The sequence below is a fragment of the Halichoeres trimaculatus genome, unplaced genomic scaffold, assembly GCF_033239565.1.
Source record: "Halichoeres trimaculatus isolate MK-OKI-2021-1 unplaced genomic scaffold, fHalTri1.1 fHalTri1_scaffold_19, whole genome shotgun sequence".
NCBI lineage: Eukaryota > Metazoa > Chordata > Actinopteri > Labriformes > Labridae > Halichoeres > Halichoeres trimaculatus.
Window position 1 is genome coordinate 19,922,400 of NW_027437197.1, and position 15,702 is coordinate 19,938,101.

The 15,702-nt window shown below is 40.6% G+C and overlaps 1 protein-coding gene across 1 annotated transcript; it reads right to left on the reverse strand.

Annotated features, from left to right (window-relative positions):
* Window positions 1–1,405: 1,405 nt before the first annotated feature.
* tbr1b (T-box brain transcription factor 1b) lies at window positions 1,406–5,881 on the reverse strand. The gene is made up of 6 exons (XM_074695453.1): window positions 4,975–5,881; window positions 4,610–4,764; window positions 4,277–4,398; window positions 3,826–3,984; window positions 3,418–3,479; window positions 1,406–2,848 (listed from the first exon to the last, which is right to left on the reverse strand). The coding sequence occupies exons 1-6, from the start codon at window positions 5,658–5,660 to the stop codon at window positions 2,005–2,007; spliced, it is 2,028 nt and encodes a 675-aa protein (XP_074551554.1). The 5' UTR covers window positions 5,661–5,881; the 3' UTR covers window positions 1,406–2,004.
* Window positions 5,882–15,702: the final 9,821 nt, after the last annotated feature.

Genomic DNA, 15,702 nt, shown 5'->3' on the forward strand with positions numbered 1-15,702 from the left:
AGTGGCGCACCAAAGCATAATATGACGCACAGAAACATAGAGGCAGAGGCAGACTCAATACTTTCTCCCTCAACCCTCTGCAGATTATTTGGGCCCTTTGTGGGTCCTGGAATTGTCACCTTGCTTGCTCTGTGTTATTTGGACCTCATGAGGATTTTTTGTTTTGATGTAACTGTTAGAAGTCTTCAAAAGAAGTGACTCTTCTAAATGTAAATGCAGTCAGATAATAAAGTATTGCCATGTGGTGTGGATCCGAGTCCACGTGCAGCTGAGTTCAGAGATCCAGAGGATGAAATAAAAGTTCGCTTATTAAAAGGCTTAATGGTAATTTTGAAACATCCGTGCGTTTCAGATTTGTGCCTCTGGACTGAAACGACCTCCTGAGAGCGCTTTGGTTTAAGGACCTGCATTCAGTTATCGCCATCTGCTGTTTGTCTGTGAGAAGGCCCGACTATCTCTGCAAACACACACACACACGCACACACACACACACGCGCACTGTAAGCTAAAATCCAACATGTTATTGACAGCTGTGTCTTGCTGTGGATTGGTTTTCCAATTAAGCGCGCAATGAGATTATTACGCATCTGTCTGATACCATGTTTTAACTTCATTATTATTATTTTTTTAAAAACATATCAGTAATTTTTCATAATTTCTAATTAGAGATCTGATGTTTCAGGCTGGGGATGAATCACTGAAAATCCATGCAATAGTAGTAATAAAACATTTGAGCTGTCTATGTTACACACTGAGGAGCTGTGAGGTTTACTGTTACGCACATTTTGCCTCTTCTACCTCTTTGCATGCGCTGTCACACAATACTTTTTCGGTGTGTCACTTTCCTTCGGTTGCTCAACAGGAAACTTGTCATCTTCACAGTCTGCTTTTTTTCATTTTTGTAGCTAAAACAAGAACAAAAAAATCTTAATGAAACTGAAAATAAAAGTAATTCCAGGTCCACTTTGCTCATAAAATTGTAAGTTGTCACTAAGGTTGGTTTTATTTATTTTATGAAACAATTAAGTCTTCACACCGTTCAAAAGGATGTTAATGCCCATCAGGCGTTTGAGCATAAACTGCTTGTTTTGCCTTTGGTCTTTTCCGGGCAAAAATGAACATTACCTTTTTTTATGGGGCGCTTTTTTCTAGTTGGCAACAAGGTTGTCTCTTATGCGTCACGTGACAAGAATCATTTCCTTATCTGCTCATTTTTTCTGAATTTATCGTCTGTTGAAAATTGACAAGACGTGAGGCGTTCATGAAAATCCGACAAACTTTTCAATGGGAGCATGACCGTGCTTACTTCTTGATCTACTCCAAAATGACTAGTTTTTTGTTTTCCTGATGATAACATCATTTATTATATTTCAATCACATTACAGCAGATACAGAGATTCCCACGACAGCATTTAGCACACAGGCTATAAAATAACCTGCCAAATGAAAACATAAAAAAGACTCTAAGTCTACATTAACCAACATTTATAAGTTCTTTAAGCACAGGTATCATAAACGTATAGCAGTGATCGGTAACGCCATAAACATCTGGTAACCTACAGCTTTGATAAAGTACAAAATACATTTTCACTGACAGGGATTATTGTGCCAGTTTATGCTACACAAGAACATTTTCATTTACAGCATTTTTTATATCTTTCTTTACTAACAGTTTTCAGGCTACTGGACAGAGGAGGGCTTTTTGCTCTTTAAGACACTACTCATGAATTCTAGTTTGTGTACAACCAATCACTATCACCGAATGATCAATTATATTTACATTATATTCATATAGTATTTGTACAGTGTTTTCTGCCTCAGCAGTGGGCGCCCAGCTCCTGTTAGAGGGTATAGTGGAAGAATTTACACTTTGGCCATTAATTTTTAACTTTTTTTTGAGTAGATAGATAGATAGATAGATAGATAGATAGATAGATAGATAGATAGATAGATAGATAGATAGAATAGGACTGGATAGATGGATGGATAGATAGGGAGATGGATTTAACTGTGAGGATAGAAACTGTAGTAACCAATGTCCTTTGTGCAGTTTTTCTCGCACTCTCTGGGTGCCAGCAGCTCAGATTTTAGCGGGGACACAGTCTCTGAAACAGGCGTGGCAGAAGGTGAGATTCTCCTCCTCTTGGCCTGTTCAAAGATCCCAGAATCGCTGGAGTCGATGGACTTTATGGAGGACGGCGTCTCTATCCAGCTCGACTCTGACGTCATGTCTTTGGGTTTGGTCTCCTCCGAGCCGCCGATCGGTGACCTCTCCGTGGGGATGGAGTCACCCTCCTCGGACAGGTAATTGGCCCCTGCCCTGCCACCGAGAGAGTTAGTGGGCCAGCAGGAAAAGACCGAGCTGGATTTGGTGTTGACGCCACAGTACTGCGGCGGCGTGCGTCCTCCCCAGCCCGACGGGTCTGCGTAATAGCCAAGAGGCCGGTTGGAGCAGCCCGCAGTCGGCAGGGGAAGAGCCTTCACTCCGGCCGCCGCGTAGGACAGCAAGGTGGCGGCGTTACCGGCGAAATCCGCGGCGTCGTATGCCGAGGCAGCAAAGTCCAGTCGGTTGTTGGCAGGGGTGACAAACCATCGCTGCGGGGGGGTGGCAACAGTGGGCTCCTCGCTCTGCTGCGGGGAGAGCAAGCTGTTGCCGAGTGGGACGCTGCGCTCTGTGCCAGGCCCAGTCCCCACGCCAGGGTGAAAGCGAGATTTGGCATAAGTGCTGACAAATTGGTCCTGTAGGAAAGAGCTAGGCATGGCATATCTCGCACCCGGCACGATCTGTGAACGCGGAGAGTCACCCGGTGATGGAGTAAGGCGGTCAATGTCGCAGCCTGTGTAGACACTGAAAAGATGGAGGGAAAAACAGAGAAACAATTCAGCAACTAAACAGGCTGTTTGTCTAAAAATCAAAAGCTTTCAGGTCAATATCCATTCAGCAGTGACTCTATTTCAGACACTCTGACAGGGGAGGGAGCTTCAGTAGGCTTCATTTTAGGTAACAAATCAGTTTTTCTGCAGACGCCTACATCATTTGAAAAAGGAAAATAAAGGAAGAAAAAAATGAATCACTGAGCGCGTTGTGCTTTTCAGAAGCAGAATTTTACGCTTTCATTTTACGCATCTTAACATTCTTTGCAAATTGTTGAAATGAAAAAAATCTGAAAATAGGAATATTCTGAAATACAGAAAACAACCAAGCATCTTCACACGAAATTGATGTTAATGTATAAAAAAAATCAAAATGCAGTCTTTCCAAAAAGCACAAAATATATTTTATAAAAAACATAATCCATTCATAAATTGATTTCTTATGATTCTCTCCAGTTTGGAGAAATTGATTCAATATATTAAAACCAATAGCTAATGATAAACAAAATTGTTATCGAAGAAAATTAAAGAAGGAATTCTTACGTGTCGTAATTGTCCCGAAATCCTTTAGCAAACGGATTGTGGTCAATTTTCAGCTGCGTAATCTGTGGATGAAATGATGCACTGATTAGAAATTAGGTTTGTTTAGAGATCAACGAAACACAGTGGGGTTTTTTTTTAAATTATGAGGATTGAGACTTAATATGAGTGTGAAATTCTGGCTGCGTAGCTCAGGAATTTTGAAAGACTTTGGTAATTTTTCTTGATCTTCATTAAAATACCAAACTCATCCTGTTTTCTAAATAAAAAGAATAAAATGTAAAAACAATAATAACAATGATTATCATAAAAAAAAAAGAAAAAGGAAGCAAAATGCCTGTTTTCTGCACAATAAATAGTTAACTCCTTTTGATATTTATCTGTGTTGTGTGGAAGACAAAGCGGCCGTACGTCGGTGTTCTGGTAGGCTGTGACTGCGATGAATTGCGTCTCTGTGAAGGTGAAAGTCTGGACTCTTCCTGGTTGGCTCGTGTCTTCTGTCCCATCCTCGTTTACTTCCACCACATGGAGCCTGGGCTGGTACTTGTGGAGAGACTGAAGGACCACCATCTGGAGATGCAATCAGAGACGCGCGTCAGGAACTGGACTTCAAACTTTGGATAGATGACTGAAGCAGAAAACTGAACGGAATTAGTCTTATTAGTAATTATCCTATGATTTGAGCACTGTGCGCTGCGCTTTAGGAGTCAGTAATAAAGAAAACAAATCCAGATGCAAATACTGTCACTGTGCCGTTAAAAAGAGCGGGATGTGACGAAAGTGCGTCTGTTTTACGTGATAATAAATACATAGGAACAAACAATAACAATCTCTTGTAGCATTGGACATGATGTTGCATTACCTGCCCTGTGTTGTTGGAGGCACCTTTGTTGTTTGTGAGCTTTAGCTTTCCAAACGAAATTTCTTGGCGCATCCAGTGCGCACCGGTATTTGGTGAGTCCGGGTGCATATAAACCCTATTTCCTGAAAGGAAAACGCAAAAATACAGATAAATTATTCACATTATATCTACTTTAAAAAGATAAATAAAATAAATCTAGTATATAAAAAATAGATAAGACTTTTGTAGCTTACACAGTGTTTTTTTTAATTAGTTGCAATATTAAAATGCATAATGATATTTGTGCAAAATATAGGAATAAAAGAAAATAGGAAAGAAGAAAAAAATCAGTACCTATCACATTTGTGTCTGCTTTCCCACATGGCACCCACTTTCCTCCTTGAAAACGCCAGTGATTCGGATCAGCAAGTATTACATCCACAAATATATTGTAGTGTGCAGTTGGGTCGAGGCCAGAGATGTTAAAGCTTAAGAATGGAAACATTCGTCTGCGGGAAAAAGGAGCACAGATTAAGAAACTCAAAAAACCCGCAAAATCAGATTTAATTCAAAGGTGCTTTTCGTATTTATTTTTGTTTTTGTTTTTAAGCTTTATGTGATGTATTTTTCTTCCATTTTGGTAAAATGTCGTTAAAAAAGAAAGTAGCCAAAAATGAATTAATTCTGCAGGCGTGTGAGCCATATGTGCGCGCACTTACCGTCCCTGCTTTGTGATGATCATCTCCGTTTGGTGCCTGTGGAACTTGAGCCACAGGGCCCTGTTGCACAGATACACCTGCGCTTTCCCCGGAACCAGTCCTGCCTGCGCGGAGGAGAACTGGTAAAAAGCCCCTCCTTGGTACGTGTGTCCATACTGCTGCGCGTAAGGGTAGCCGGCTGCAGCGTAGCCTTGAGGAGAAGTGTTGGTCAGAAGGCTGTTGTAAGCTCCGTTAGTTATAACCGGATGATGGGCCATGTAGCGACTGGGACTTCCAATAGAGAAAGCTGGGTGCGCGGGTCCATGCTGGCTCGGGTACGGGAACATGGTGGCTGCTGAGACTGACTGAGGCTGTGCGGCTGGAGAAAAGATGCACCTTTCTCCTGCAGATCCATCGAAATTATGACGGATGTCAGAGACTCCGTGAAGATCAGGAGAGAGTTTGCCCCTCTGGACGTCCCCTGATGCGTCCTTGGAGTCGGGAAAATTGTCTGCCTCTGACTGATTCGTCATCTCCCTAGAGTTTTTTTTCAGAGGTGAACTTCTCTCCAGGTTGTCACTCGCAGATATAATAGGATGGTCCTGCAACGAAAGCTCTGATCCATCGGAGCTGGAGAAGCCACTGCCCACATTCATAAATTTCTTGGAGAGCTCACCCGCCGGCGAGATGCAATTCTCGACCTGCATGGCTCAATAGGAAGCCACTGTCAGCTCAACCTATATCACAAGCCTGTGCACACGCCTTTTTCCAAATCTAACACGAGGAAAACGCCTTTTGCGATGACTTGAAGCACCGAAGGCAGCAAATTAGCCAATTGACACCATCCTGCAATCAGAGAGGATTTTCTTTCCATCACTCTGCCTTCTCTGCTAATGAAACAAGTATCGCCATTGGTTAGCTCAAGGCTGTAATTTAATTAGACAGCTCTTAATTAGGACAATCTGTGGCGCGCTGTAAGCAAAGTGATTAGTTTGTAGGGTGACATGGGCCTATATTTGATTAAAATATATGATCCTTGACTGTTTTATCAGCTGAATGTGAAAGAGAAAACACAAAAATTAAAGAAATAAAAGAAAAACACTTAAAGTCTTGTTCTGTGCTCCCGTCAGCTGCGTTACTTACCTATTTATCCGCGTTATTTACCTATTTATGCGCCATGAGTGCCAAAGTGTGTCTGCGGGAGAAACCAGGATATATTATTAACACACCAAAAATGACAGTCCATGACAGGCAGCGCATCTGATGCCTTAAAATGTTTGTGATATAGCGTGAAATCATGGCGTCCCACTGAAGATGTGTTTATGAGTCCCAGTGCTGCTTAATATTTCATTACCTGTAAAGTTATGAACCGGAGGACTGATAGCAGGGGCTGCTGTGCCAAATGCATGTTAAAGGAAGGAGGAGGAAACCTGAAGGCTGATAGAAGAATGAGATCGGTGAGGAAGGGTGTAGTTTCTCTCCAGTGAAGTTTGTGAAGAGTTGGAGGATTACAAAAGTTAGAGATGCACGATATGCATGAGTCCGATCAGTTATCTGTATTTATTTACAATGACAATGCTTCTGTTTTATCTGATAAACAAATAAAGCCTACTTTCATTTAATCATTTCGACACATTTACATTCAAAACTAGCAGTTAGCCCTTGAGGGAAAGAAATGCATGAAGTGGCATCATTGGTGTGTGTTTTTCATTGTCTCAGAGGAAAATAGAGTGTAACTTGTGCAAAATTTGCTGAAGTTTCCTGAGAGGATGAAATAAGTCCTTGTGTTAGAGTTCTCAGAAAAACAAAAACAAAAATAAAAAAAGCACCACAGTCAAAACTGATCTTTAATTTTGTCTATTAAAAGTTTAAGTTTCATTTTAACAAACTAAATGTGAATTTACACAATATAAAAACAAATATTGAACATTATATTTTCAAATGACACATTTTAGACTATAAAAATGTAGTAAAACGATCCAGATCTTATCATTAGGAGCAGGATTATTATCTGCTGTCACTACCAGCTTTATAAAATTTATTTATACCCCTAGTAAATCTCATGAGAGCTCTGACATAGTGAGATGTGGGGATGGAAATGCTCCTTTTTGAAGAATCTGTAATAAAGATTAAAGTTAACAAACATCTCCACAAAAACAAAGTTTAAAAAAAAATACTTGGATGTGTCAAAGTCGTTACTGCTACATAAAAGTGTAAGAACAGCTGCTGCAGCCATCTCAGTATCAACACAAACTGTCTTTAAATGAAAGTGCTGTTACATATATTCCTTTATTTATGAGGCTTTTATTTTGAAAATACATCAGATGGATTGAGGCACCATTATCTCAGCTAGTAGAGCAGGCGCCCCATGTACAATCTGTAGACCTTCTTGTGGTGGACCTTCGTGTGATTGATTCCTAGTGAGTCTTCACTCTCAGCTGTCTCGTCAAATTCAAGGTTAAAAAAACTCAGAGTAATAATAACAAAAAAAAAAACAGCTCTAGATTTAAAGTAGTGTGGTTTAATGATTGCACCTGTGCAGTAATGTGATTCAATCCTGCTTTTATGATGTCAGTGTTAAAGAGGTGTTAATAAAACACTGTTGCTTTGTTCAACAAGGATTTGTATCCAGTCGCAAAGCATGACACGGATCCTTCTTGTTACAAATGTTACAAACGTGTTTTTGATATAAAACAGCCCAGCTTTAAAAATACACCACGTCCTCTCTCTTAAAAAACTTTTGGTTCAGTTGTTCTGCTAGTGTTCCTGGAACAATCTCCATCACAAGGGGTTAGGAGCAGAGTGACGGAGGCTTGTATTCCACTGTCTGTGTCTCTAATGAACAGACAAGAATCTCTGAAGCTAACAAGAGGGGTCATTACTGCAGAAGGCCATAGGGTCCAGCAATCTATTCCTGTGAAACATACAAGCACGGGCTTGTCTGCACCCGAGGAAGACAGAGTGGTCACTCTCTGCTCTCCTCATTACAGGATTATGATTCACTTCCATCAGTAATCTTTAATAAGGTGTACAGGCTTGTTTTTTTTAACTAGTTGTTGGACACCCATGCAGCAACTCGTTTTTTTCCCCTAAGGTGCTTTGGTGCATGTTTATCAGCTTAAGTTCTGCCTCTCTATTAGCTCACACAGCAAGTGGACATCACAAGAGGAGGAGGTGGGGATGGGGGCTACGTTGCTCTTGGACAACCTGGTCCCTCAGGGAAAAAAGTGGTGCAGGTGAGGATCTGAGCTTCCTGAACAAACACACTATCGACAGGATGACGTCCCAAGAAATGATGAAATTCAGGTGAAGACATGTTTAAATCTTCTGTTTTTTGGGGCAGCTTGCACATACATCTTGAGTTATATTTTTAAAAACAAATCATTTAAAAATTCTTGAAGAAAAATTCCTATTGGCCAAACCAAAAAAGGAATTCTCATTGAGCTTGAAACAACCTGCTTTTTTCCGCGCCCTGTATCACCATTTTTTATTGTTGTGCCAAAGAAATCTGCTCGCCACCTGGGTCTAATCTAATCAATGTGAATGACAAGGAGAGAAAAAGCCTGAAAGTGAGCACCAGCTTAGGGATTTTACCTAATGCCCAGCACTGTCACTTCGATGATATGATCACAGCACACAAAATGACAACAAAATTATAGCCAGCAAGGATATGGGGGACATCGTGTGCTCCTCCAGTCAGGTGAAATTGCTTTTCCCGACTATGAAATGGCTTGTCTCTTGTCGGATGGGTAAACATTTCCTTGTCAGGCCAGTAATAAGGAATGAGGCACACTAGGGCTCAACTAAGAGGATAGAGCCAAGGTTATTTGGGATTCATGACAGGTAGTGGCTTATATTACAGCAGCACTAAAAATTTCATGGGAATGCATTTAAGATGGCCTTTAACTTATTTATATGTTGTTTGCCAGACGTCACATCGCAATTTCCATCAATAAATCAAAGTGAAGGATTCCTTCTCTCCCTGTCTCTGTGCGATTTAAAGAAAAGTCACCAAACCTGTGTTTACCTTAAGTCTTTAATTAGCCTGCATGGCTAATCAGATTAAGTGTGAAGATGCTTTGTGCTATGCTAACATAACTCCTCCCCCCTGTGGTTTCCTGCCATCAGTGATCCGCTCTGTCACAGGGAATCAGGGCGTTCTTTGACAGAAAAAAAGACAGCTGGAGGCCTGCTAAGGGGCGGAGTGGACAGTTGTGGCTTTTAAACCCTTATTAGCCGTCCTCCCTGGACACACAGCGACACGCGTCCATACGCACAAGTGCACTCCTACACCTGCTCATTATTGATGGGCTTTGAGGGGTTTTTACCCAGCCTGAGCTGAGTTAACCAAACAGGGTGTTTTTTTTTACCACAAGGCTTACAGCAAATTAACCTCTGACAGGTGAGCAGGATGTTCAGAGGAAGTGAAAGGGACACGGTTCCTGTGCAGATACCACACCTGAGATGATTCACCTGAGATACAAATGATGAAACGCTGTAGATTAATTAATCCATTATCCCACCTAAATACATCATCCAGTCTCTTAAACATTACTCCACCAGCATTTTCCTGCACTATTTTCCTTTTTCTTTAACACTTTAGAGCCCTCGAAGTTACAAAATCGCACATAAACAAAGATAAATAGGAACTGTTTGGTCTGAACTCATTTGAATTCTCGGCTACCATTTGTTTCACAGTGCATCTATTCACAGTTTTGTTATCTCACTTTTCATTTTCATTGCACAATCTTTTATTATCATTGAGTGTTTTCAGGATAACATGATTATCACCAAGTGCTGTTAACTAATCCTGATTATTAATAATGACATCTTTTATTTCTTCTTGTTTTCTACAGCCATGTATCGCTGCCCATCAGTTGTTTCTTTACCTCACAGGGGCCGGGATACTGTAATAATTTCTCCATTCAGACGAGGATAACAGCACAGGGAAATTAAGCATGAGGTGCATCCTTTTAAGCAACATGAATACAGATGTTAATATATCAAATTAATGCACAATTATAAATGTGTGAATTTGGTTTCGTACCAATTCCGCAGAAGCTCATACTTGTGAAATACCGTAGTCCTCTGAGAACTACGAGCCCAGAGAGTAAAAGCTAAAACCGCTCTGTGCTCTCTGATGTGGATAATGTTGTTTAACAAACAGTGGGGATATAATGTCAGGAATCACAAAGTTTGCAGAGAGGCTAATGTCTCTATCCAAACTTCTTTTATCACCTGCTTCTGACCCGTTATCAACTGTTTGGTTTGTTGCTAGTCTCTCTTTAATATTTAAAGAGCCTGTGTGACCCGGGGAGTGCAGCTGGGGTTTGTGACCATTTTGTTATTTCTGCTGCCATGCACTGTCAGACGTCTGCGAGTGAAGAACACGGCCACTGTCCCCAGTAAGCCCACGGCATGAAAAATTCAGACTAACTCCACTTTTTAAGCCATTTCTGATGAAAAGCACGCAGAAATGAAACTGACTTATGCCAAATGAATATCATTGAATGGCTGTGATTGTGAGGGCTGATGTTTGTTTCTTTGAAATTATTTATAAAACATCAGTTCCATTTTAAGAGTGGCCCTGCTATGAAGTGTGCACTCACTCCTCTGAGAATCCTCTGAGGTTTACAGAGCAATATCAGCCTTAACCTGAACAATAGAAAACAGATTCAAAGGAGTCACTTGGATGAGCCTTTTCTGCACTCTTTCCAAAAGACAGGGTAAAAAAATACACATAAATCGTTTCATCACAGCTGCACATTATTGAATCAGCAACTAGACTCACACGATTTTGGATCCTCATCTGAAATAAAACAACACAAACCTGTTTTCTGATCATCAGCATCCAGGATTTGGCACTGAAATATCTTCTGGTTTTAATTGTGATAAATTTGAGATTGACCTGCAAGAGAAAATATGAAAATAAAAACACAAACGCTGCACAGATCACATAAAAAATGGAAATAATTCTCCGTTAAAAGAGAAAATATTTGGGGGAGAATAGGAGCAAACAGGCGACTGTCGTGTTACAAGAATAATCTTCATTAAAATCACAGGCAACAACACCAGGCCAACACGCAGCTCATTGGGAATGCAGTGTGAAAAGAGAGGCCCACAGATTATCACTCTACGTAACTCATGTTTAATTTATCCAGCAGCAATATTGTCAAGAGCCCTTGCAGTCCAAAGAACGAGACGCTGATAAAAGCTGGGAGAAAGACGAAGGGGAAGCCCAAAAATAACACAAACAGGCTTTGAGTAAAGCGTCGCAAAACGGGGAGATGGAGCACGCTGGGAAGTGGACGTATAAAAGACATCTCTGATGTGTTTAGCACAGCTTCACGGCAGTGTAATATACCTGCTTTAGCATTGTTAATATTTCAAAAGATGACTTCTGAATGGTTAGGTGTTCACACAACAAACAGAGATGATACAGCACTTAACCTCTGCTCTGATTTAGGAATCAGATGCTCCATGCACCGACTAATCCTTAACTTTCAGAATAATACACCAGAAAACAACATAACCTTACATCCCACTATATGAAGTAACCCTCAACCAATTTCTGAGTGCTCTATGGTGTGTGTTTTTTCCTCCCCCTCCTCCTCCTCCTCCTCCCCATGGCTGAGAGAAATGGAATTGCCTCTCACATTCAAAGACAGCTCTAGGAAGGTGATAATAGAGCTACTCCCTGCTGTCTGCAGGCAGGAAATAGGAAAGTGGCATATGGGGCCAGGAACCAAATAGAGAGGAAATGTGACCAGGCAAGGGAAGGAACCAAAGGAAAGGTTAATGATCAGCTCTGAATTCTACAGGGAAGAGAAGTCGAGAGGTAAAATAAATGTGACATGATTTATGTCTCCAACACTCACATCCAGGCTGTCACAAACAAACACATGGAGAGGGTTTATTTCTTGCAAACTTTGCCAATTATGAGATTTGAGAAGAAGTAAATATCATGCTTTTTTTTCCTCTCCACTGCGACATAAATTTAGTCTCTTAAAGAATAAACCACACAGTGCCTCTGCTTCACATGGGTTCAAAATAGATGAGAAATGCAGACATTACCATATAATCAAGACAGAATCCATCTTCACAGCCTCACCAGGATTTTCCGAGTGTGAACGACTGGCTGATGTCCTACTGTTGCCTCTATGGCAGCCCGACACGCTCTCCGGCCTGCAGCCCCTCCGACAGGGACTGATGCACTCTTTTAAATGACTCGGATGCTTTCAGGCGCTATGCTGAGGAACCAAATTAGACCTTGGATACGTTACAGTGATTCATGATAGGAAAAAAAAAGGGGAAGCATAAATCATAGGTTTCAGTGATAACTTGAGAATTAGCGCAGGGTGTGTTATCATTAGTGAATTGGTTTGCAAATCTTGCCCCCTGTTTCGACACCTTGGCTGAAGGGTTTGTGCCCTTTCACCACGCAGCTGGAATCTGACTCTTTAGCTATCAGTCAGGCCTGTCATAAGGAAGGAATCAATGCTGAAGCAATTTGCACTTAGTTTGAGCTGCTACTGGGCTTTTGATAACAGTCCTGGTGCATCGTCCTCTTGATTCCCCACTAGAGAGGGCGACACTGTGGACAGACCACCATGAATGAACCGTGGATTAGATTATCAGATATCATTTTAAAATTATAAATGAGTTTCTTTAGAAATCCTGAGAGTCTAATCACTGGATTACAGTTTCTGCCTGCTAGAAACAGTTGTAGCAACAGCTGGGTATTAGACACAAAGCAACATCATCATCACCCGGCTCGCTTTTTCCAGATCTGACAGCTAGATCATTTGAAGCTGACAAGATAACACTTAAATGCAAAGGTGACATGACAGTGTCTTCGAAGCCAGATGGATCGATAGTCAGCTTGGCTTGTCAGGATCTGAGCAGTGGTTCTGCAGCCATGGGTTGTTGTTTTTTCTTAATGTGTTTGTTTTTTTACGCTGTTGTTGAAAATAAGGCTATCACTGTCTGGCATAATGTCTGCTTCGTTATCAATGAGCAGATTTCCTTTCTTATGCTGCCATTGAAATATTGATGCATGTGGTTTAACAAAACAGCTCAGGAGTCCAAAGGAGTTCAGAACACCTGTAAACTGGATACTTTAAATGTCTTGTTTTGAATACCTGTGGGTATAGAAGTAGAAATGGTTAGGCTTATTAATCTTTACAATGAGAAATATACAAAGTACCCAAGAGCTTACTCTTTGACCAAAGTTTGTCCTGTGGTAGAGCAGGGTCCATTTGCAGCAGCTGACAGCTTCACTTCTGTTCTACTTCTCCTGATGGTTTCTTAGCAAAGGGACCAAGCTGACAGGGACCCTGTGACTAATACACTTAATATTGATTAATAATTAAAACATTACTTTAAAAAAAAGAAAACATAACTATCCCTTTAAGGCCTTGTACATATGTAGCCGGGTATTTTCAGATTTTCAAATATCGCCCCCTTATTCATTTTTAAAAATTCTTTCATCCCCATGCGATGAGCAAACCTAACAGTAAGTACAGCTTGAAGCATGCCCAACCCATATTAGGTTGTGATTTTTAGACAAGAAACTAGAGATGTCCCGATCACCTTTTTTTTGCTCCCGATCCGATTCCTATTTTTTTATTTTGAGTATCTGCCGATCCCGATATTTACCGATCCGATCTTTCAGCAATGCATTAGGAAAAAAGAACATGGATATAGTTTTTTTTCTCCACTTAGTGCAGCATTGGATCAACAAAACATAAATAATGCTTCTCAGTGGTGCACCACAAGATTACCTTGTAAGTGTGTGACAATAAGGTTGCAATTTCTTGTTTGCAATTTTGTTGTACTTGTTATAATGACAAATAAAGTTATATTCTAAAATGAATGATTATGTTCTATTATGCACATTTTAATTAAAAACAAGAACTAAGGCCCCAGGATTTTTCCGATTCTGTCTCCCCCGATCTCCAATCGTTAAAAAAATGCCCCGATCCCGATCTGATCACGTGATCGGGATCGGATTGGGACATCCCTACAAGAAACCCATGCCATCCAATCAGGATGGACCCCCGTTATTCAGCTGTGACATTTGAGAACCAAAAACTCTGTTTTCCGGCGTCTACACAAAACCACAAAACCAGAGTTTTCCAAAATCTTTATTTTGGCCGGAGTTTTCAGAAAACATAATTTTCAGTGACGTAAAACTGCAGTTGTGTGAACAACAGGCCTAAACGTGGGGACATAGGGCTGGGACGATATGCTATCTTAACGATTTTGATTGTATTACGATTTTTGGGGTGCCGATTTGATTTAACTTGCGATTCTTTGATATTTCAAATTTTTGCAATTTTTAGTTTAGTTTAGTCTTTGATTTAGTAAAGAAGTTGAATGATGACGGTAATGTCTACAGACTATATCAGGAGCCATATTTTACAGTAAAATCCACATCACGTGAGCCAGAGAGAAACATTTTGCCCCCTGCTGGAGAAAAGTGGAAACTTTTTCCAATCCAGTTTCTAAACAAAGACTGTAATGAAGGATTTAAATTTCAAAAGCAAGTCATTTTTTTTAACAAAGAATCACAATTTTAATATTATGAAACAATAAATGTGAATCAATTTTTTTCTCCCATCCCTAGTGGACATGGTCTAAATTGTCATATCTTTAAGCTAGTGTTCTCTCTGAGCCACAATATTCTGATCCAATTCACAGAGATTATTAAATGTACAGACTGGGTTAGACATTATGGCGTTGTGGGAAATAAATCACCCTACATAGGTCAAAAATGATAATTATATCTGAAAATGAAAGTACCAAGATGCTTGTTGCTTTAAAATAAGCTGAAAAAAAAACAACCCATGACCCCTCAGATGGAAACTGTTCTACCATCTCTAAAGTCATTTATAGAAATAAACAGAGGAAGAAATTACGTGATGAAGGGCTCTGAACTTGTGAGCTATTAAATATAATTTATCATCAGGTTGAATTTCTGTAAATATAACCAAATAATAGTGAAAGAAACAGCTACATGTCTGACCTCATTGAATGGAACTCAAGTTTAAGCGCAAAAATCTTCTCCAATGTGTAATTAAAGTAAAAACTGGCACTGCCGTGAAAAGAGAGATATTCAGGTGACTTGAATGCTCCATTCCAGACTGTTTGATCCAATTTCAAACTAATTAATGGCTGTAAATATGAGAATAAAATGATCAATGATCTGTCGACTCGTAGTCGCAGTCAAAAGGCACACGAAAGAAGCCCACTTCTCCAAACCGTCCCCCAGTGAGACGGCCAAGAAGTCCCGTAGATCAGTTCGAAAAACTCGGCAACTTGCCTTGGTGACCGTCCAGGCTGCACCAACTGCACTATCTCTACCCCCCCACCACCCCCACCCCCCATCTCCCAACCACATCTATATACACTTAAATAAAAAATCAAATAGTATCTTTCAAATATTCAGCAGTCCCTCTTTTTCCCTGGGAGAGGTAGGGAGTATTGTTGAATAATGCAGCCAGACAGGGATCTCCCTGAGCTGGTCTCTACAGGCATCACTGAGTAGGTCTGATCCCATCTATCACGGTGACATCATCATTCACACAAGGAGATCTGATCAGACAGTAGTACACTACTCTACTACTTGAGCCAACTCTAAAGCAGGCAGTGGTGTTACTCATTTAAACCAATCTACCGGCCATCTGTTGATGCTAAAACCATGGTCAGACTGCCATTTCTAAATCAAACACCATCAGTTTGCCTTTA

Bases quoted from the DNA above. Each gene is read 5' to 3' on its own strand.
- tbr1b (XM_074695453.1), bottom strand. From the start codon at position 5,660: ATGCAGGTCGAGAATTGCATCTCGCCGGCGGGTGAGCTCTCCAAGAAA. The intron at 4,765-4,974 runs GTAAGTGCGCGC...TTTTTCCCGCAG, and splicing joins ATCATCACAAAGCAGGGACG to ACGAATGTTTCCATTCTTAA. The intron at 3,480-3,825 runs GTACGGCCGCTT...TTTCATCCACAG, and splicing joins CAGCCTACCAGAACACCGAC to ATTACGCAGCTGAAAATTGA.